General features: G+C 48.2%; 1 protein-coding gene across 3 annotated transcripts in view; it reads right to left on the bottom strand.

Moving 5' to 3' along the window:
• Window positions 1-4,545: 4,545 nt before the first annotated feature.
• Window positions 4,546-20,884, bottom strand: part of LOC128843888 (cholesterol side-chain cleavage enzyme, mitochondrial) — a 30,498-nt gene continuing 14,159 nt past the window's right edge. For 2 of the 3 annotated variants that reach the window (XM_054041012.1, XM_054041010.1), the window contains 4 exons: window positions 18,879-19,045; window positions 13,267-13,345; window positions 6,800-6,991; window positions 4,546-5,373 (listed from right to left, as the gene is read on the bottom strand). In XM_054041012.1, coding sequence (XP_053896987.1) covers window positions 5,251-5,373; window positions 6,800-6,991; window positions 13,267-13,345; window positions 18,879-19,045 — 561 coding nt within the window. In that variant the 3' untranslated portion in view covers window positions 4,546-5,250. The remainder of the gene's footprint in view (window positions 5,374-6,799; window positions 6,992-13,266; window positions 13,346-18,878; window positions 19,046-20,884) is intronic. The other variant, XM_054041011.1, reaches the window with a different exon arrangement.

The following is a 20,884-nucleotide window of genomic DNA, read 5'->3' on the forward strand; positions in this document are numbered from 1 at the left end:
GGAGGCTCACCCAGGAGGTGTAGATTGCCTGGCTGGCAGAGAATGACCAGGCTGAGGAGCAAGTTCCAGATCCCAGCAGGGTTCTGGGATGCCCGGAGAGCCTGGGAGTAGCAGGGGGGCAGTTGGGGTAGTGGCAGGGGGTCCACCATACCCCGTTCCCCAACCAGGAGGAGGGCTTCCCAACCGCAGTGGATATGAAGAGATGAAATCTGGAGCTGAGAGCTAAGGAGCTGGAGCCGGAGGAGCAGAGGCTAAGTGACTGCTTGGAGCAATGAAAACATGAACTGGAGTTGGAGGAGAGGCAGGCCAAGACTACCTCCTATGGGGTAAGTGGGGAACGACCCCAAAATGCCAATTTGGCAGGAAGCCTAGATTCCAAAGTGTGCCCTGGTATAATGGGGGAGGTATATTGATGCCGACCTCACTGCCTGTGAGGCTTGTGATTTGAACTAGGTTGACAGGCACAGCTGTCTCACACCCCCCGCTTGGTCCCAAGGCCATACAGGTGTTCAGTGCAGAGACTGGGGACTATAAAGGTTCAAACAGGCTTTGCCACTTAAGTTTGAATAAACCCCTAAGGCAGACAGGAAAATATTCCGGGGTGTACGAGAAACCCTGGGCATTACGTACAAGGAGGTCACCTGGTAATGCAGGCTGAGAGAGAGAGCTGGGAAGCAGTCACCCAGACAGCTCCTGGGGCAGAGCTGGCCAGGGGATGGGGAAGGCACACAGGCTTCCACTCCAAGCTCAGCAGATATGTCTGCTTGTGACTCCTGGGCTCAGGCCCCTCTGATCCCCAGGGGGAGCCACAGGTGGGGGTCAGTGGGAAGACATTCACGGGGTGAAGAGATTCGGGGACTCTTATGGGTGTGGTGCAACCTCACCAGCTGCTGAGGGGCCATGTAACTTGGGGGAAGGCTCCTAGACAGCAGCCATTCACCTCCTGGGATCCTTCAGCACGTCAGCCTTGACGTACTCTTGGGAAGTGACTGTGTCTCTTTAAGACAGGATCCAGTCCCTGCACCAGTAACAGCCAAAGAGCTGACCCCAGAGATCGGAAGATGGAGAGGGCAGGAGCCAGTGAGCATGTGAATGGCCCATAAATGGTGCTGGTCCCCAAGTAAGATGGGTCGATCAGACCCAGTGTGCACTATTGGAAGCTCAGTGCCATCACCATGTTCAATGCCTGCCCCATGCATAGGACTAAAACATTCCTAGACAAGGTGTGTGTGTGGAGGGGGCTTTACCTCACTACTGCGAATCTCACCAGGGGCTACTGGCAGGTGCCTTTGGACCCAGTTGCCAGGTTGAAATCTGTTCCCATCAGCCCTATAGGGCTCTGAGGTCCTGGTCCTACCTTTTGGCCTCAAGGGGGTGCCTGCCATCTCCCAGTGCCCAGAGAATCAGTTACTGAGGGGGGTGGAGGACTGTGCCCTGGCATAAATTTAAAAAAAATAATTTAATTTAAATTTTAAATTTTAAAATTTAAATTTAGTGCTGGGTGTTGTATAAGTACCTAACTGCCAGGCATAGAGAGAAGGCAGGCATCTGTGGACCCACATCTGGGTAGAAAGTGGTGGGGGTCAGGAACTGATTACACTATCTTGAAAAGGAAAACTTCTTACCTGAGTGTTTCCTTGATGACAGCTTTGAGCAGCCAAATGGCTTTCAACATCTTCAGCATATCACCCTGTCCTGCCTGTCTGGCCGCAAAGATCTCCGCCCGCAGCTGCTCCTGCACCACTGGAGTGTGAGCCAGTTCGAACATGGCCCACTGGAGGGTCATGGAGGTCTAGAGCAGGGCACAGGGGAACCTCCTAGAACTCAACACCAGCTGGGTTCTGACTCTAGGGATGTTGCTCTCTGGGTGACCCAGGCATGCCATGTCTCCTCTCTGTGCCTCAGTTTCCTTTTCTGACAAGGGGGCCTGGTTGTGTGGCTTCAATGAAGCATCTTGAGATGCTAAGAGAAGAGCCCCTGTGTTGATGAAGTGTTATGGGCTGGGACTTTTAGAAGAGCCTATGAAAGTGAGGCACCCAGGTGCCAGAACTCCAGTTCCAAGGTCTCAACATTTGCCATTCTCTGCCTTGTGTACTCCACCATGAGCATCCTCCTTTGAGGAGCAGTGTGGAAAAGTCATCTGGGGGCACTTACACCATCAGAGGGGTAGCTCAGTGGTTTGAGCATTGGCCTGCTAAACCCAGGGTTGGGAGTTCAATGCTTGAGGGGGCCACTTAGGGATCTGGGGCAAAATCAGTACTTGGTCCTGCTAGTGAAGGCAGGGGGCTGGACTTGATGACCTTTCAAGGTCCCTTCCAGTTCTAGGAGATGGGATATCTCCATTAATTTAAAATGTATACATTCATGATGTCTGTGTCTTCAGCCCAACCTGGGAGAATCAAGTGTCCCAGGGAAGAGCAGCCTGGGACGCCTCCAGGATGGATGGTAGAGGCCGGAAAAGGTAAGATAAGGATGGCAGATGTGTCATACCTGGGCCACAAGGTGGGAAGCAGCTGCTAAATCCAGAACCAGTCAAGGTAACCAGAGATTGGCCATTCCTCAAATCGAGAAACAGGCCCAGGTCTCTAATGGGATGGCAGGATACTACTGAAGCTTTGTAACACACTTTAGCTCCCATTATGAAGCTTGGTAATTTGGGCAATCCAGACAAGGTGGTCTAGACCTAACAGTGCCGGGGGCACTCTGTGAACTGAAGGAGGCTCTAATCCAGGGGCTGGGGGTGATTAAGAGGCCCAGCGCAGCTTGGCAGTCAGCCAGTTTTGGCCAGTGGGAGGACAAAGGGCTGAGGAGAGAGGACCTGACCAACCAGTTCCAGCCAGAGGGGAACAAAGGCCACAGTGACCTGTTTACCTGGGACCGAAGACAAAGGACAGGGGAGGAGATGTTGGGGGAGATAATATTGGATGATCGGCTGGAAGGAGGGGGCTGCTGGACTGGACAGAGAGAGAGCAGCCAGAGCCCACCTGGATGCGGGACAGACTTAGATGTACTGTGCTGAGAGATGCTAGGCCTGAGGGCCCGGAGAGTTGTCTGTGCTGGGTTCATATGCTCAATAAACCCTTCTGTTTTACTCTGGCTGAGAGTCACTCCGGTCTAGAGATCAGGATTGCATTATTCCCCCTGGGAGTGGAGGCCCAGAGTGAGTGGACTCCCCAGAGGGGACCCACATTGAGAGACAGGCATGCTCAGGGTCAGAGAGGTGCAGTTCCAGGAAGCGGAGGGGCCTACGGCTTAACCCCCGAGAGTGGACGCCCCCAAGAAGGGCTGTCGCACTGAAGTGGGTTCCTCCCAGGTACCGTACAGAGCCGGGAGAGAGCACGAGACCTGTGAGTCTGTGACACCTGGGTACCTGTACCCGAGGCAGCAACTACACCATCAGTGTCAACATACCTTCAGCTGATGAGTGCTATAAAAAGACAAACCATTATATTTATCCCAGCTAGACAGTGTACTGGCAAACACAATGATGGGAGGAGGGTAAAACAGTGGTGCCTATGAAACATTTTGCAAAGGCTGTGATGTGGATGAGTGAGTGAAAGCTGATGGGCATCTTCCCATTCCAATGCACGTGGGAGGGCAGCGTTGACTGTGCTGACACAGTAAGGGTGACCTTGATTAACTCTGCTAACACTCCAGAACCCAAAAGACTGGGGCTGCTTGAAACGTCTGGATCCTTTTGCCACTTCCATGCCTGGGGTTTGGGGCTGTGTTCCAGAGGTCTACATGCCAGGGGACCTACATGAACATTCATCTTGCACTGTGGACAGTCTCTACTTTGCCCTGAACACTGGAGGAATTTGATCACAAAGGCACATTTTATGTCCAGGATGGAGACTGCAGTTAGCACCCTTCAGCTGCCTAGCCAGATTATATCTTCCAGTGACCATTGCATTGGTCAGCAGCAAAGGCAGTGACAGACAAAGCCTGGGTTAGGTCCCTGGAGCTCCCACCCCACTGTGAAACACTATAACCTGAAAATAGCACCCTGTAACCCCCATATTCACCACTGTCATGTAATTGTGATATTTCATACAAAGCATGATATATGAAAAGTCATGCTCTGCTAAAACCCGTTCTGTCCAAATATGCATTAGTATGAGATTTTTGCTGTATGGTTGTTACTGAAATATGCTGTAAGTTTGCTAGTGACATATAAAGGACCCCTGGCCAGGATGGTGCTCCATGACCATTAATCAGCAAGGGTGTTGTACTCAAGGGTCTTACAATTCAATGACAGTTGCCCAGTCCACTTGATCACTGTGACTTAGCAAAGCTCACTGGGACATGTCTGGGCAAGTATCTTCCACATACATGGATTGAGGGTATAACAGTTGCAGCATATCTTGGCCTTTCTCCTCCCCCACCTATGCTGGAAGTAACAGGCACACCAAAAAGATGACGGTCATCTGAGGAGACTGGTCCAGACTTAATGAGAAACCTGTGTATTAAGAACTGTAACATCCAGTAGGGTGAGAAAATCGCTGATCTAAATACTGCCTGGTGTAATAAGGGTTAAGATTTAGATTGTGCATTTAATCTTTTATTTTCTTTGATAACTTTCTCTGAGCTTTATGCCTACCACTTAAAATCTATCTTTCTGTAGCTAATAAATCTGTTTTACACTTTACTTAAAACGGTGTAGTTTGCTTGAAGTGCTTAGGCAATCTCAACTCAGTTACAAAGGCTTGTGTTATATCCTCTCCACATTGAGGGAGGGGTGGATCAGGTAATAAATTTACACTGGTCAGGCTTCTAACCAGGACAAGATGGTACAACTCTGGGGTGTACGGCTGGGAAGCTGGGGGGACTTGGCTGGAGTCTCTCTATTAGTTCATGAGTGGCTTGGAGAAGCATTCATGTAACTCAACTGGGTGTGTCCCTGCTTGTGGATGCCTGTGTAAGTGCAGTACCTGCCAGAGGTTGTCATGGCATCAAAGTGTGAGAGGGAGTCCAGGCTGACAGGTCAGAGGGCTCAGTGGTACCCCACTTCCAGGTTGCACCCCGGGGAATCCCATCACACCCACCCCAGCCCCCATTCGTTTCTCCTTACTAGAGTCTAATTTTTATGTCTAGAGACAAAGTTCCACAAGGACATAAATCATATGTACAGATTGTCCCAAACACAGATGACAGCTCTTCAGCTGGCTCAAGATGAGTTGACGTTGGCTCCATCACCCATTGGCCCGGCCTTGTCACAGAATCAGTGGGGAGCGGTAGCTTCTGTTCCATTCATGGCTGGGAGTCCAGGGTCCGTAACGTAAGGCATATTGGTTTGTCTGGGATCAGGATGAGGTCAAACTTGGTACCAATGTCCACTCCTCTCTTGGTTTCTATCTTGAAGTTCTCCAGCATCTGGGAAATAGAACAAAAGAGACAATGAAAGTCTGTCAGAGAAGCAAACTCATCTTGATTCCAACCAATGAGGCAAATGGAAGAGAAGGTCTCATTGCACTGTGGCTGTGCAAGCTTCCCTCAACTCCCCAGACAGCTTTGCCAATGCCCCCACTTCTGACCTACACTAGAAGCACCATTAACTTGAGCCAGACAGTGGCAAGACACTATGTGCCATTTTTTCAACTCGTGGCACAATAATTTCTTGCCACAAGCCACTATCACCCTCTGGAAGCTCCAGAGTTGACTACCCCAGTGCAGGAAATTTGCAGGACTGAGCAAGATGTGTGGCATTACCTCCCACAACTCTCCACTAAGAAGGATGTTCAGTGGGGCCTTAGGTGAATGACCCTGATAGCCAGAGGATGAGAAGGGAGATCTCTGGGAAGAAGGCAGTGTGGGGCAGCTCCACTGTGGAGTTTATCCACTAGGGACTTTATCCCTAGTCTTTGGCTGAGGGAAGCCCTGTTGACTTCGGGGCTGGACATTCTTTAAATGTCCTTGTATTCATTGCACTAGATGGTCTTTGCTCTCCATCTGTGCATGCAGGAGATGATGTGCACACCCAAAAATGTTGCTCATTTGGGGAGGATTTTGTACTCCTCTAGTTTTGCTTTTTCATGAACTTCAAGAAAACTGGCAAAAATCCTCTGTGATCTGCATAAATACCTTATGGATCTGGGCCAGAGAGATGAAGTGAATATCCATAAACACTGACAAAGCTGGGCCTAGACACCAGGACTCTGAAACCAATGCGCTATCTGCTGGATCATGCTGATTCCAGTGAAAAGAAAGACCTCCCTCTGATTTGGACTGGTTTTGCGTATTTGTTGCTAATCTTTTGCACGTTTCTAGCAGGACTCTCAGGGTATGGCTACACTGCATTATAAACCAGGATCTGTGGGATATGGGCTTGTGGCCTTGGTGCTGCCAAGCCCACGCTTGAGCAGCCACACTGCATTGTAAACCTGGGTTTACAATTGCTGGAACCGGATCTCACGCCATACTAACATGTCCACAGTGAGCTACACAGACTGTCTGACTCGGGTCAGCTTGAGCTGTGTCCACACTGCAACATGACAGGGCTTGAGCAGGATTCCAGCTCAGCCCCACTCACCTAGCAGGGTCCTAAGATCTGGGTCCTGTAATTTTCAGCCTTAGCTGCCTGAACCATCTACCATGCAATGCTCATTCCACTTGTGCAAGCCATGCAGACAGCCAAGTGCCTAGACCTCTGTTTCTCTCTTTCCCAACAGAGCCCTAGGTTCCCCTGGTTCTCTGTGCAGCTGCCCACAGCCCTTCTCTGGCATTGCCGGGAACTTGCCTCAGCGACAAGGTGCTTTGCAAATTCTGCGGCTTTGCCAAGGGAGGAAGGTGTCAGACTCACATGGATCAGGAAGAGCTGCATCTCCAGCTCAGCAATCCTGCGACCGAGGCACTGACGTGGCCCAAAGCCAAAGCCCAGCCCCCTGAAGTATGTAGAGTCCATTTTCAGCCATCTTGCCGGGTCGAACAGCTCTGGCTTGGTGAAGAACTTGGGATCACGGCCCATAGCGTAAATTCCAACCTGCACTAGAGTCTGCAAAGGAGAGGGGAGGGAGGGTGAGTGGACTGCTAGCAGCTCTTCCAGCAGGCATCCATCACAGGGGCTGTGCCAGACTTCAGTCATGACAGGGGAGTGACACTGCAGTCACAATGTGAGGGAACAGCATCTGCCCTTACACCAGGGTGAGTCTGGCCCATTGTGCCACCACAAACACAGATCTACACACAGGGCCTGGTGGGCAGCCCTCCCTCAGGGTGGGTGACACTGACTTTAATGGTATGCTCCATCAGGAGAGCGCTGCTGTATGTGCTGCGCAGAGAGGCTGTACGCTGTTCACTCTGTAACTGGCAATGGTTTCAGAGCCTGTGTCTGCTCCAGCCAGCCACACGTTTAGTTCCCCCATTTTCTTTGGGCCCATCTAAAGTGCTCTTACAACTGAGTGTAAGCTCCATATCTACGCATGGCTTAAACTCACTAGGTGAATTCCCTCCCCCACCCCTTTACACTGGGTAAAAGGGCAAAGGGAACAGCAGAAGGGGTCCCATATCCAGCTGGGGGAGAATTCCCTCAGTGCAGGCAGGTGTGGTGGAAGGCTGCCTTCTGAAGGACATGTGTGGGGCTCAGGTGCAGCAGAGATTCTCGGCAGAGCAGTGCTCTGTGGGGCAGGCTATGAAGGCTGCTGTAGGTTAGACAGGCCCCTGGGCAGGGGACACTCCAGCCGCCAGAGCAACCCAGGATTAGGCAGGTGCAAAGGTAGTTTAAAGTGCCCTGCCCCATCCCCCCGGGCTGTGAGTTCTCTGCTGTGTCTCTAAAGCTCAGCCCAGATTCCCATCCCTCTAACATGCCTTGGCCAGCCAGTTTGGATGGGCCCAGGCGCTTGTGCTTTGGGCTGGGTTCAGATTCATGGTAGATCTTTTCTTTAAACACCAAGCTAATGTGCCCCAACCCTGGCATCACTGACTAGCCCAAGCCTGGTACAATTCTGGTTGGCCATAAGCAAGCTTTTAAACAGTGCTTATCCCTTGGCTGTGAATGGGGCCTTTGCTACAAGCCATGGGTATTCTGCACTAGATCTGGCTGACACAATGGTTAAAATGGTTGGGGCAGCCTATCATTGCTAGCCTTACCATGAGGCGAACTGAGGTGGCCGCCTCAGGTGTCAGATTGTGGGGGGGGGGCACCACTAGGACCCAGAGTGTAGAAAATTGTGTCTGCTGCTGGTGCATATGTATTCTCTCTGCTCTAGATGCACAGAGATGGTGGAGTGCTGTGCTGGAGGAAGAAGGGCACAAGAGACATAACAGGCAGGCAGGAGAAAAGGTGAGAGGGAATAACAGAAAGCAGCAGGAGCTGCAGGGAGAGAGAGGAGGAGGAGCCTCTTATGTACCTCTCTAGCACCCCCAGGAGCCTCGACTGATGAACAACAGCTTCTCAGGGAGCTTCCTGTTTCCTGCTGCTTCCCTGAACCCACTTGAGGAGAACAAGCAGTCAACTGAAGTAGTAGGAGCCAGTTAGGCCTTTAAGATGCTGATATCTTACCTCACTCAGGCCCTGCTACCGTAGTAGGGTTACCATACGTCCGGATTTCCCCGGACATGTCCGGCTTTTTGGTCCCCAAATCCCCGTCCGGGGGGAATTGCCAAAAAGTCGGACATGTCCGGGGAAATAGGGAGGCTAGGATCTCTGAATCTGTGTATGTTGGTCGCCCGCTGTGACATCATCTCGGTGCGATACTCGGCTCCTGCCCAGGGCATGCTGGGGGCTGTAGTCCGGCCGGGCCTCACGCTCCAGGGAGAGCCGGGAGAGGGGAGCGGCCGAGAACTACAACTCCCAGCGGCCCCTGCAACGCGACCAACCTGCCCCTGTGAGGCAGCAAGCCGTCGGGGGAGGGAGGGCGCGGGCCCCTGTCCTTTGGGTGGGGGGTGTCTCTGGGCGCCGCTCGGCAGCCATCGCAGGGCTTGGGGGCGCCCCAGGGGGGTTGTGGACGCCAGCGCGTTGCGGGGAGCCAGCACTGTTGGGATTTGCATCCCCCTGGGGCTGGAGCTGCGCCCCCGGCCCCGGGCACCAATCACATAGGGTTACCATACGTCCGGTTTTTCGGCAATCAAACCCCCGTCCGGGGGGAATTGCCAAAAAGCTGAACATGTCCAGGAAAAATACCGGACAGGCACTTCCTCTCCCGTGGCTCCTCTGCTCCTCCCCTGACTCAGACTTCAGCTCTGTTTAAGAGCCAAGCTGCCCGAGCCAGCGCTACTGGCTTCGGGCAGCCCCCGTGCCTCCGGACCCCAAGCCGCCGGCCGGGCACTTCCCTTCCCGGGCTCCAGCTGCTCTGCTCCGGCAGCTGGGGTCCGGAGGCACGGGGGCTGCCCGAAGCCGGTAGCACTGGCTCGGGCAGCTTGGCTCTTAAACAGAGCTGAAGTCTGAGTAAGGGGAGGAGCAGAGCAGCTGGAGCCGGGGAGGAGAAGTGCCCAGCCCGTGGCTGGGGTCCGGAGGCAAGGGGGCTGCCGAAGCCGGAGTGCTCGGGCAGCTCGGCTCTTAAACAGAGCCAAAGAGTCAGGGGAGGAGCAGAGCAGCTGGAGCCCGGGAGGGAAAGTGCCCGGCCGGGGGCGCAGGGTCCGGAGGCATAGGGGCTGCCCAAAGCCCGAGCGCTACTGGCTTCACGGGTTTGCCAGGCAGCCTCCAGACCCTGCGCCCCTGGCTGGGCTCTTCCCCTCCCGGGCTCCAGCTGTGCTGGGGAAGCACCAGCCGGGGGCGCAGGGTCTGGCAGCTGCCCGGCAAACCGTGAAGCCGGTAGCGCTTGGGCAGCCCTTTTCGCGTGGCTGGGAGGGAGGAGGGGGAGTTAGGGCAGGGACTTTGGGGGAATGGGCGGAGTAGGGGTGGAGTTGGGGCGGGGCCGGGGGTGGGAAAGGGGTGGGGCTAGGTCCCGTGGAGTGTCCTCTTTTTTTATTTTTTAAATATGGTAACCCTACTGCTACCAGCCTTCTTATTTGTCCCCTTCAATTCAGTGTTGAAAGCCACTATAGATGGCACAGAAAAACTGAGTGAAAGAAGAAAACGCCCCTCTGGGGCAGCATTCAGAAAAAGAAAGAAAGCAAAGGAAGCTTTTCTATCTAAGCAGGAAGGAGCTCTCCTGAGATACATAGACACAAATGTTCACAGTGAGCCTTCCGGCCCCAGTGAGAATGTGAGTGGTGAGGAGATGCCTGATCTTCCAGTTAGTCAGAGTGCAGGTGACCTGGCAGCTACTGCAGCATCCATATCTGCATCTCAAATGGATGTAACCATGAACATTCCTGAAGAAAAGTGTAGATCAGAGAAGAGTGTGGTGGAGGTGCAAGAAATAGCTGCTGCTGAGTTTAGTTCCTTAAGTCTAGATGATCCAGGACTGTGGACCCACTTGAGCAGTAGCCTGAGGGACTTCCTTGTACTGCATAGGCCACAGCAAGTGAACAACTTCATGTTCCCCAAAGACAATGAAAATAGAAGTTTCCATCCAATACATTACTGGCGTGAAATCACCAATGGTGACAAATTGGAGAGGCCATGGCTTATGTACTCAAAAACCCAGAATGCTGTATACTGTTTTTGTTACAAACTCTTCTAGTCTAATGTTCCAGCCACATTGGGTTCTACAGGAACAAAGGACTAGAAAAATCTGGCTAGAAATCTGGCATGCCATGGGAAGGCAGCAAATCACCAGAGAACATTCCATAGGTGGAAAGAGCTTGTGATGAAACTAAGGTTAAAGGCCACCATAGATGATCAGCATCAAGAGAAGATTGCATCGGATTTGCATCTTTACTGGCAAAAATGGTCTGAAAAGGCTCATTGCCATTGTGAGAATGCTTGCTACCCAAAACCTAGCACTTCAGATCAGCTGTGTGTGTCAAACAATGGAAAATTCCTTAAAACTGTGGAGCTGATGGCTGAGTTTGATGCTGTACTCCAGGAGCATCTAAGAAGAGTCACCACCCAAGAAATGTACACACACCACTACCTTGGAAAAACAATTCAAAATGAGATCAAACAGTTACTGACAACAAAAGTCAAACAGAAGATTGTGGCAGATCTGAAGTCAGCAAGATATTACTCTGTTATTCTGGACTGCACACCTGACATCAGCCATATGGAACAAATTACTTTAATGGTGCATTTTGTAACAACAACGGAACCTAGTGAAAATGTCCCTCCAATGGTGACTGTCAGAGAGCATTTTCTAGAATTTATTGACATTGATGATACTACAGGAGCTGGTATGACAAAAGTGCTTCTTAAAGAGCTGGAAGATATGGGAATTGCGATAGCTGACATGAGAGGTCAGGGCTATGATAATGGTGCCAACATGAGAGGAAAGAACAGAGGAGTGCGGACACGAATCCGAGAGTTAAAGGCCTGGTCCACACTAACCCCCCACTTAGAACTAAGATACGCAACTTCAGCTACATGAATAACGTAGCTGAAGTCGAAGTACCTTAGTTCGAACTTACCGCGGGTCCAGACGCGGCAGGCAGGCTCCCCCGTCAACTCCGCATACTCCTCTTGTGGAGCAGGAGTACTGGTGTCGACGGCGAGCACTTCCGGGATCGATCTGGGACAAGCCGCGATAAATCGAACCCAGAAGATCGATTGCTTACCACCGGACCCGGCGGTAAGTATAGACGTACCCATACCCTCAAGCTTTTTTTGTCCCATGCAGTTCTCATTCATTGGACTTGGTGGTCAGTGATGCAGCATCAGCTTCTAGTAAGGCTGCTGAATTTTTTAATGTAATTCAAAGCATCTATGTATTTTTCTCTGCATCAACTCAACGATGACAAATTTTGAAGCAACATCTGGGAACATCCTTTCTGACACTGAGTGCCACACGATGGGAAAGTCAAGTGGAGGTGATAAAGCCTATCAAACACTAAATTGGGAAGATAGATGATTCCATAGTTGCCATTATGGAGGATATGACAGGAACTGTTCATGGGAGAAGAGTGGCAGAGGGAAATGGAATCACCAGAAACATACATAACTTCACATTTCTGTGCGGCTTGACATTGTGGCATGACATTCTATTTGAAATAAATGTTGTAAGCAGGAGACTCCAAGGTGTTGACCTTGATATATCTGGAGCAATGGAACAACTGGACAAAGCAAAGTCATACCTACAGTCTTACTGGTCAGATGAGGGATTTCAAAACATTCTGAAGACTGCACAGAAGTTGACAGAGGAACTTCACACTAAAGATATTTTCCCACCCATTCAAGAATACAAGAGTCACCGAAGAAAAAGACATTTTGATTACGAGGCACGGGATAATCCCATAAGAGACCCCAAACAACAATTCAAAGTTGAATTCTTTAACCAGGTGCTAGATTGTGCAATACAGTCAGTGAAAGAACGTTTCATGCAGCTCAAGGAACACAGCAGTATATTTGGGATGTTGTATGATATTCCAAAACTCCTCACTATACCTGAAGAAGACCTACACCAGAAATGCAGGACACTAGAGATACATGATGACATGCGCAATATTGATGCGAGTGATTTAGGTGATGAACTGAAAGCCCTTTCAAGATACATTTCAGCAGGATCAACTCCAAAGGCTGTTCTGGAATATATGTGCACAAATAAGATGACCACCCTCTTTCCAAATGCTTTTGTTGCTCTGTGCATACTTCTAACACTTCCTGTAACAGTTGCCAGTGGAGAACGCAGCTTCTCCAAGCTGAAGTTAATAAAAAACACATCTACGCTCCACAATGACACAGGAGAGGCTGGTCGGCCTTGCAACCATCTCAATAGAGCATGAGCTGGCCCAGACTATGGACCTTCAGGAAGCAGTTCAAAGCTTTGCAACCACGAAGGCACGGAAAACACCACTTTGATTATTCATACAGATAAAAATGCCAGTGTTTACTATGCAGACAAGAAAAATTAAATTTGCTGTTCAGGCGTTTGAAAGTTAAGTGTTACTTAAAATTTTTGAACAAGGCATTTTAAGTTTTTAGTTCTCCTTTATTGGGGTAGGTAGCAGAGCAGTACCATGAGAGGAGTAGAACAGGAAAAAGGTAGAACTGAGACCTTTCAAAGTTTTGGCCCAAGCTAGGGGGCATGGGGGCGTCATTTGAGCTCCCCACCTCAGGTGCCAATATGTTGTGGGCCAGCCCTGCAGCCTATAGCTGTGCTCCCACGCTGGCCACCACCATTGGAGAGGCACCAAAAGCAGCAACAGTGGGAAATTTTAAGACATCTAGTGGAGACAAAGCCAAAGTTCCACAGGTGCCTGTTCCCCTCCTTCCCTTTCCAAAGGGAAGCTCACCTTGGCAGGGATGAAATAGTCCTGGAGAATAATCTCCTGTGTTGTGTATCTCTGTAGGGTCACTGCCACTGGATGGAGCCTGCAGGAGGAGGAGGACACATCAGGGTGGTATTTACTCATCACTCATTTACAGCTGATATTGTCCCAATGGGCAGAGTATACAATCAGGGCTGTGCATGAGACCAGTCATCCACCTTAGAAATAAGAGCTCAGCCCAAAGATTCCCCATGTCATTCTGCTCCCACTTTGATAGAGGACCTACCTCTGTTAAATCAGGCCATCGAGCTATTGCTTGTGACAGGGTATACAAACCCTCCATTGTCCAGGAGAAGGTTAACAAGCTGCTGTGGGCTTAATAAACCCTGACCTGCTACACCTGCAATAGGTGTCAGGGAGGGCTGTCAAGCGATTAAAAAAATTAATTGCAATTAATCACGCAATTAAAAAAATAATCGTGGTTAGTCGCATGATTAATCGCACTGTTAAACAATAATAGAATACCATTTAAATATGTTTTTATGTTTTCTATATTTTCAAATATATTGATTTCAATTACAACACAGAATACTAAGTGTACTGTGTTCAGTTTATTTTTGATTAGAAATATTTGCACTGTAAAAACCAAAAGAAATTGTATTTTTCAATTCCCCCATTACAAGTACTGTAGTGCAATCTTTTTATCATGAAAGTTGAACTTACAAATGTAAAATTATGTACAAAAAAACTGGATTCAAAAATAAAACAATATAAAACTTTAGAGCCTACAAGTCTACTCAGTCCTTCTTGTAGTTCAGCCAATCATTCCGAACAGTGGTTCTCAACCAGGGTACATGTACACCTGGGGGTACTCAGAGGTCTTTCAGGGTGTACATCAACTCATCTAGATGTTTGCCTAGTTTTACTACAGGCTACATAAAAATCACTAGTGAAGTCAGTACAAACTAAAATTTCATACAATGACTTGTTTATACTGCTCGATATACTATACACTGAAATGTAAGTACAGTATTTATATTCCAATTGATTTATAATTATATGGTAAAAATCAGAAAGTAAGCAATTTTCAGTAACTGTGCTGTGACACTTGTATTTTTGTGTCTGATTTTGTAAGCAAGTAGTTCTTAAGTGAGGTGAACCTTGGGGGTATGCAAGACAAATCAGACTCCTGAAAGGGGTACAGTAGTCTGGAAAGGTTGAGAGCCACTGGCTCAGACAAATAAGTTTGTTTATATTTGTGGGAGAGAATACCACCTGCTTCTTGTTTACAGTGTCACCTGAAAGTGAGTCGCATGGCACTGTTCTAGCCAGTGTGGCAAGATATTTATGTGCCAGATGCGCTGAAGATTCATATGTCCCTTCATGCTTCAATCATAATTCCAGAGGACATGCGTCCATGCTGATGATGGGTTCTGCTCAATAACAATCCAGAACGGTGCGGACCGATGCATGTTCATTTTCATCATCTGAATCAGATGCCACCAGCAGAAGGTTGATCTTTCTTTTTTGGTGGTTCGGGTTCTGTAGTTTCCGCATCAGAGTGTTGCTCTTTTAAGACTTCTGAAAGCATGCTCCACACCTCGTCCCTCTCAGATTTTGGAAGGCACTTCAGATTCTTAAACCTTGGGTCAAGTGTTGTATCTATCTTGAGAAATCTCACATTGGTATGTTCTTTTTGTTTTGTCAAATCTGCAGTGAAAGTGTTCTTAAAATGAACAACATGTGCTGGGATGTCATCCGAGACTTCTATAATATGAAATATATGGCAGAATGTGGGTAAAACAGAGCAGGAGACATACAATTATCCCCTAAGGAGTTCAGTCACAAATTTAATTAACGCATTATTTTTTAACGAGCGTCATCAGCATGGAAGCATGTCCTCTGGAATGGTGGCTGAAGCATACGAATGTTTAGCATATCTGACACGTAAATATCTTGCAATGCTGGCTACAAAAGTGCCTGTTCTCACTTTCAGATGACATAAATAAGAAGCGGACAGCATTATCTCCCATAAATATAAACAAACTTGTTTGTCTTAGCGATTGGCTGAAAAAGAAGTAGGACTGAGTGGACTGTTAGGCTCTAAAGTTTTACATTGTTTTGTTTTTGGGTTGCAGTTGTGTAACAAAAAAAATCTACATTTCTAAGTTGCACTTCCTCGATAAAGAGATTGCACTACAGTACTTGTGTGAGGTGAATTGAAAAATACAATTTCTTTAGTTTATCATTTTTACACTGCAAATATTTGTAATAAAAATAATAAATAAAATGAGCACTGTACACTTTGTATTCTATCTTGTAACTGAAATCAATATATTTGAAAATGTAGAAAAACATCCACAAATATTTAATAAATTTCAATTGGTATTTTATTGTTTAACAGTGTGATTAAAACTGCGATTAATCATGATTACATTTTTTTTTAGTTAATCACATGAGTTAAGTGTGATTAATCCACAGCCCTTGTATCAGGAGGTGTTAAAATGGGAGAGCCCAGCTTCCGTAGAGTCTGGCTGGAACGGAGAGCAGCTTCCCAGGTCTTACTCTATGAGGAAAGTCTGACTTGGGGCCAGAAGCCCCAGAGGAGGGTAGGTCGGCTTGACAGGGAATGTGCTCCATGTGACTTGCCTGTTGCTGCTGTGTGTGGGACCCTGCCTGAAAGGAGTGACAGCCAAAAACCCCTTTTACTTTGTACACCTGCCTGGGAACTCAGTAGTGGTTTGGTGGGAGCCCAGCTATGGCCCTGTCACATTGCTTAAGACAGTTTCCATTGTGCACAGCATGCTGGCTGGGTAGCTGATCAAACCAGCATATTGCTTCAATGGGATGGGAGCGCTAGCAAGTCATCTAGCCCATTTCCTTGCATTGAAGCATGATTGACCCTGGTTTCCAGCAGGGTCCACCAATCCAAACACTGGTGGCTGAACAGTTATTGCTAGAACTGGGGAAAATTCCCAGTGTAGATAAGACACATGATGCCTAAAGCCAATTCTGCCAGATGGGGGTAAGATCTAGTCTTGAATCACTCCATGGTAAGTGATACCAGTGACAATTTGTGCTATCACCAAACTGGTCCTATAACACTATCCCTAATATTTAGCCTAAACTGTCCCAGCTGCAATTTAAGATGTGTTGTCCTGTCCTCCTTGATTGCATGATCACGGTCTTTTCCATGCTACCCCATGCATACAGCCGCCATGCATCACTGTGATACAGTTTCCCACAAAGGATGTGTCCAATTCTCTCAAGCTTTTTCCATGCCAGTTCTCCCATCTTCTGAGCCATTCTCCTCTAACCTCATGTTTGTCAATGTCTCTGTTTGACTGAACCCACAATGCCAGTTTAAGAGCCTAAATACATTTCCTGATATCCTCTAGTGGACCAATTCTGCTCCTGAGGTAAATCAGGAGTCACTTGATGGTCTGTCTATGCAATTCCACTGGTGTAAATTATCAAAATCAGGCCCAAAGCACTTGACACATGAATGTGTTAGAAAAATCATTCATTATTATTTATATTATTGCAGAGCCACCTCCAGGCATGGTCTACTCACTGTACAGGTGCTCTACAGAGAATAAAAAAAAACAGTCTCTGCCCCAAGATCAACATCTCTGCCAATCTAGCAGTCATTCATTATATGCACAGCAATATCTCACGTAGCCTTGGGTATGAGAAGCTGTTTCATTGAGAGGGTGGAGATGATGGCCATGAAACCAGAGCTCTTCCCTGTTGAATTTGTGTTTTTTGCTATAAGCTGTTTAATGTCCACCTGGCCACCAGCAGGGAGAAGCAGAAGCTTGGGGCTAGATCTTCAGCTGGGGTAAATCTAAATAACTCTAATTAAGTCAATGAACTGATGCTGATTTGCCACAGCTGAAGATCTGGCTCTTTAAGTAATGCACATCTAGCAGCCTAGCACCCTCCCTGGCATGAGCAGTTTAGTGTCTGCAATGGGAGGGAGTCTAAGTCCCAGCATGGGCCAGTCCCAGTGCTGGCCCAGATGAGAATTCTCTTTGGACAGGTTCCCCTTCTCCCATTGTCCTGCCTGCAGAGCTGGACTCCTAGCCTTTTAAATTGATTCAGAACTTTCCTCTCTGAAGCAAGCACTGCAATCTTTGAGTAGCTTTGCTCCTGCACGTGCAGGGCTTTATTAGTTTAGTCTGCCATTTCTCAAGGTTAGATCTGGTGTCAGTGGCAGATGGGAACACACTGTTATTATGGCAGCAATCGGCAGTCCTGAAGGATCTCTTCCAAAGCTGTCTAGGTTTTCTTGGCTTTGTGTTTACACATAATGTGCTCAGAACTCTTGAGCACATCTCTTGCAGACCCAAGAAGTTTATTATTAATCCCCATCCTTCTGCCACCTATCTCTCTGTCATGGGAGATCGATGAGGGCAATATTAGACAGACAAAATAATTCAACTGATTTCCTGGGGTTGTCAATGTTGGAATCAATTATCAATGGTGCTATTTTTTCAAAGTTTCTTGAGTGCTTGATATTAAAGATTCTGAAATACGAGGAAGCAGTAGGAAAGCTTGCAAAAAGAGACCAGACAAAATGCCCCCTCCCTTTGATCCACAGGCACAGGTCTTCAAAGCAGCGGATGTGCCATGCGTCTCCTATGCAAGGGCAGAGTGGGTCATGGAGGAGTCGAGGAAGCTGCTCACACACAGAGAGAACCAGTTTAGTGATATTCTTACTCATGGTATCTTATGGGATAAGTGCAGGGGACTGGACCATATAAACTCTCAAGGTCCCTTCCAGTCCTATGATTCTATGGTTCTAGTCTAAAACTGTATTATAATTTTCAACTGTTGGCAGCACAGTGCATAACATCCCTTACCAGAACTAGTAACAGCAAACCTAGCCGTGTTCTAAGGTATTTTAAAAAGAACACATATATTGGATCTCTCTGTAGCCAGGCCAAATCTGGCACAGAAGTCTGACCTGCAAGTAGCAGCCTTGCAACCTCCCGTGTACAAGGGGTACATGACACTTTGCAGCATGGGCCTATTTGTCAGTCTGCAAAGGCATTTGGTGCACTGGTGCCTGGAGCCGCCCCTGATAGCTCCATAGGTAAGTAGGTAGTGAGCTGTTATCTTCTAATACAGGGGTTCTCAAACTGTGGGTCGGGACCCCCAAGTGGGTCACAACCCCATTTTAATGGGGTCATCAAGGCTAGTGTTAAACTTCCTGGGGCCCAGGGCCCAAGCCCAAACCCCACCACCCAGGGCCGAAGCCCAAGCCCCACCACCCATGGCTAAGGTTACATGCCCGCCACCCAGAGCAGAAGCCCTTGGGCTTCAGCTTTGGCCCCGCCATGCTCTGGCCAGTCTTTGGTCCCCAGTTGTGGGGTCATGTAGTAATTTTTGTTGTCAGAAGGGGGTCACGGTGCAATGAAATCTGTCATTCAAGGGAGACACTCATTTTTCTTCAATGGTAAATAACTCCAGCTCCAGTGCTCAGATTCTGTAGTGCTGAGGGTTGTATAAGTACCTAAGTACCAGGCTGAACTCCCATAGAGAGAAGGCAGGCATCTGTGGACCCACATCTGGGTAGAAAGTGGTGGGGGTCAGGAACTGATTACACTATCTTGAAAAGGAAAACTTCTTACCTGAGCGTTTCCTTGATGACAGCTTTGAGCAGCCGGATGGCTTTCAACATCTTCAGCATATCGCCCTGTGCTGCCTGTCTGGCCGCAAAGATCTCCTCCCGCAGCTGCTCCTGCACCACTGGAGTGCGAGCCAGTTCGAACATGGCCCACTGGAGGGTCATGGAGGTCTAGAGCAGGGCACAGAGGATAGTCATGGGGGTCTAGAGCAAGGCACAGGGGAACCTCCTAGAACTCAACACCAGCTGGGTTCTGACCCTAGGGATGTTGCTCTCTGGGTGACCCATGCATGCCATGTCGCCGCTCTGTGCCTCAGTTTCCCTTTCTGACAAGGGGGCCTGGTTGTGTGGCTTTAATGAAGCACCTTGAGATGCTCAGAGAAGAGCCCCTGTGTTGATGAAGCATTACAGGCTGGGACTTTTAGAAGAGCCTATGGGAGTGAGGCACCCAGGTGCCAGAACTCCAGTTCCAAGCTCTCAACATTTGCCATTCTCTGCCTTGTGTACTCCACCATGAGCATCCTCCTTTGAGGAGCAGTGTGTAAAAGTCATTTGGGGGCACTTACGCCATCAGAGGGGAGCCAGAGCCAGGATATGCAAACAGGGAACTATGTTGAGGTTCCACCATTGCTCCTTAGTGAAATGCCAGGTCCAAGGTGATAATGAATTCTCTCCCCTAAACCTTCTAGTACACAGCAATTACCACAGATATTGCAATATTGCTGGCACGTTCTGTACCTTGAGAGAGCACCCTGTTTCAAAGTTTCTTCAAAGTTAAGGATAATCTTGCCTGCAAGATTAATTCTCCACAAGAGGATGAGTGCTGACATTTATGTAGCATTCTATAACTGTGCCTCTATTTCACTTCATTGTGGAATATTTCCACAAATCCATACTGCTTAAAAACAGTCATGACACTTTTAAAGTACATTTATCATGTGTGCATATTTTCCATTAATATCAAAGTTAGCACACATTTAAATATGAGCCTCTAACTCCATATTCCTCATCTGTATATAATTGTGATATTACATATAAAGCACGCCTTATATAAGGCATCGGGGAAAAGTTACGATCTGCTGAAAGTCATTTCTCTATCCATATATGTGCATCATTAATGCATGTGAGGTTACGAGAATTGTATTGTATGGTTGTCACTGAAACATGCTGTAAATTGGGGAATCAGACAGATAGCTCCCCAGAGGCAACAGCAAGAAGAGTAACCAACACCCAGGTGGGGTGTGAAACAGCCTATCAACAGCCATTGTTCAGCAAGGGAGCTACAATGCAATGACTCACCTGCATGAGGCCACATCAGGGGGATTGCTCAACTTTGCCTGGAGACTCAGCAATGCCCCCCAGACATACCTGGACTTGTGTTTTCCAGGCACATGGACTGAGAGTATAAAACAGACAGAGTGGACACATACTGGGCCCTTCTCCGCCCCCACCTATGCTGCAAGCACACAAGACACGGAGAAGAAGACAAGACTCCAACAGGGGAGATTGGCCCAGGTTTAAGGAACAAACCTGTATATTAAGGACTGCAATATCCAGTGGGGTGAGATAAACTGCTTAATCTAGATGTTGTCCAATCTAATAGGGTTGAGAGTTTAGACTGCATGCTTATATTTTATTTCTTCTGGTAAATAACTCTGACTTTTTGCCTATCACTTAATATCACTTAAAATCCATCATTTATAGTCAATAAATTTGTTTTACTGGTTATCTTTACCAGTGAGTTTGTATGAAGTGTGGGGCAAATCTGCTCAGGGTACAAAGGCTAGTGTATATCCACTTTCCATTGTTAAAGTGGTGAACCAATTCATAAATTTGCACTGCTCATCTTGAGTTTTGGCTCTGGTGCCCTTTGGCTCTGGTGCCTTTCTCTGTGTGATTCATGAGCAGCTCTGGGTGCATTCATGCAATCTAGCTGGGTGTGGGGGTCTCCACATGTAGTTGTGCTGAGTAATAATAGCACCTGGAGAGGTTGCTGCTGGTCACAAGCAA

This window comes from Malaclemys terrapin, chromosome 10 (genome assembly GCF_027887155.1).
Source record: "Malaclemys terrapin pileata isolate rMalTer1 chromosome 10, rMalTer1.hap1, whole genome shotgun sequence".
Classification (NCBI taxonomy): Eukaryota; Metazoa; Chordata; order Testudines; family Emydidae; genus Malaclemys; species Malaclemys terrapin.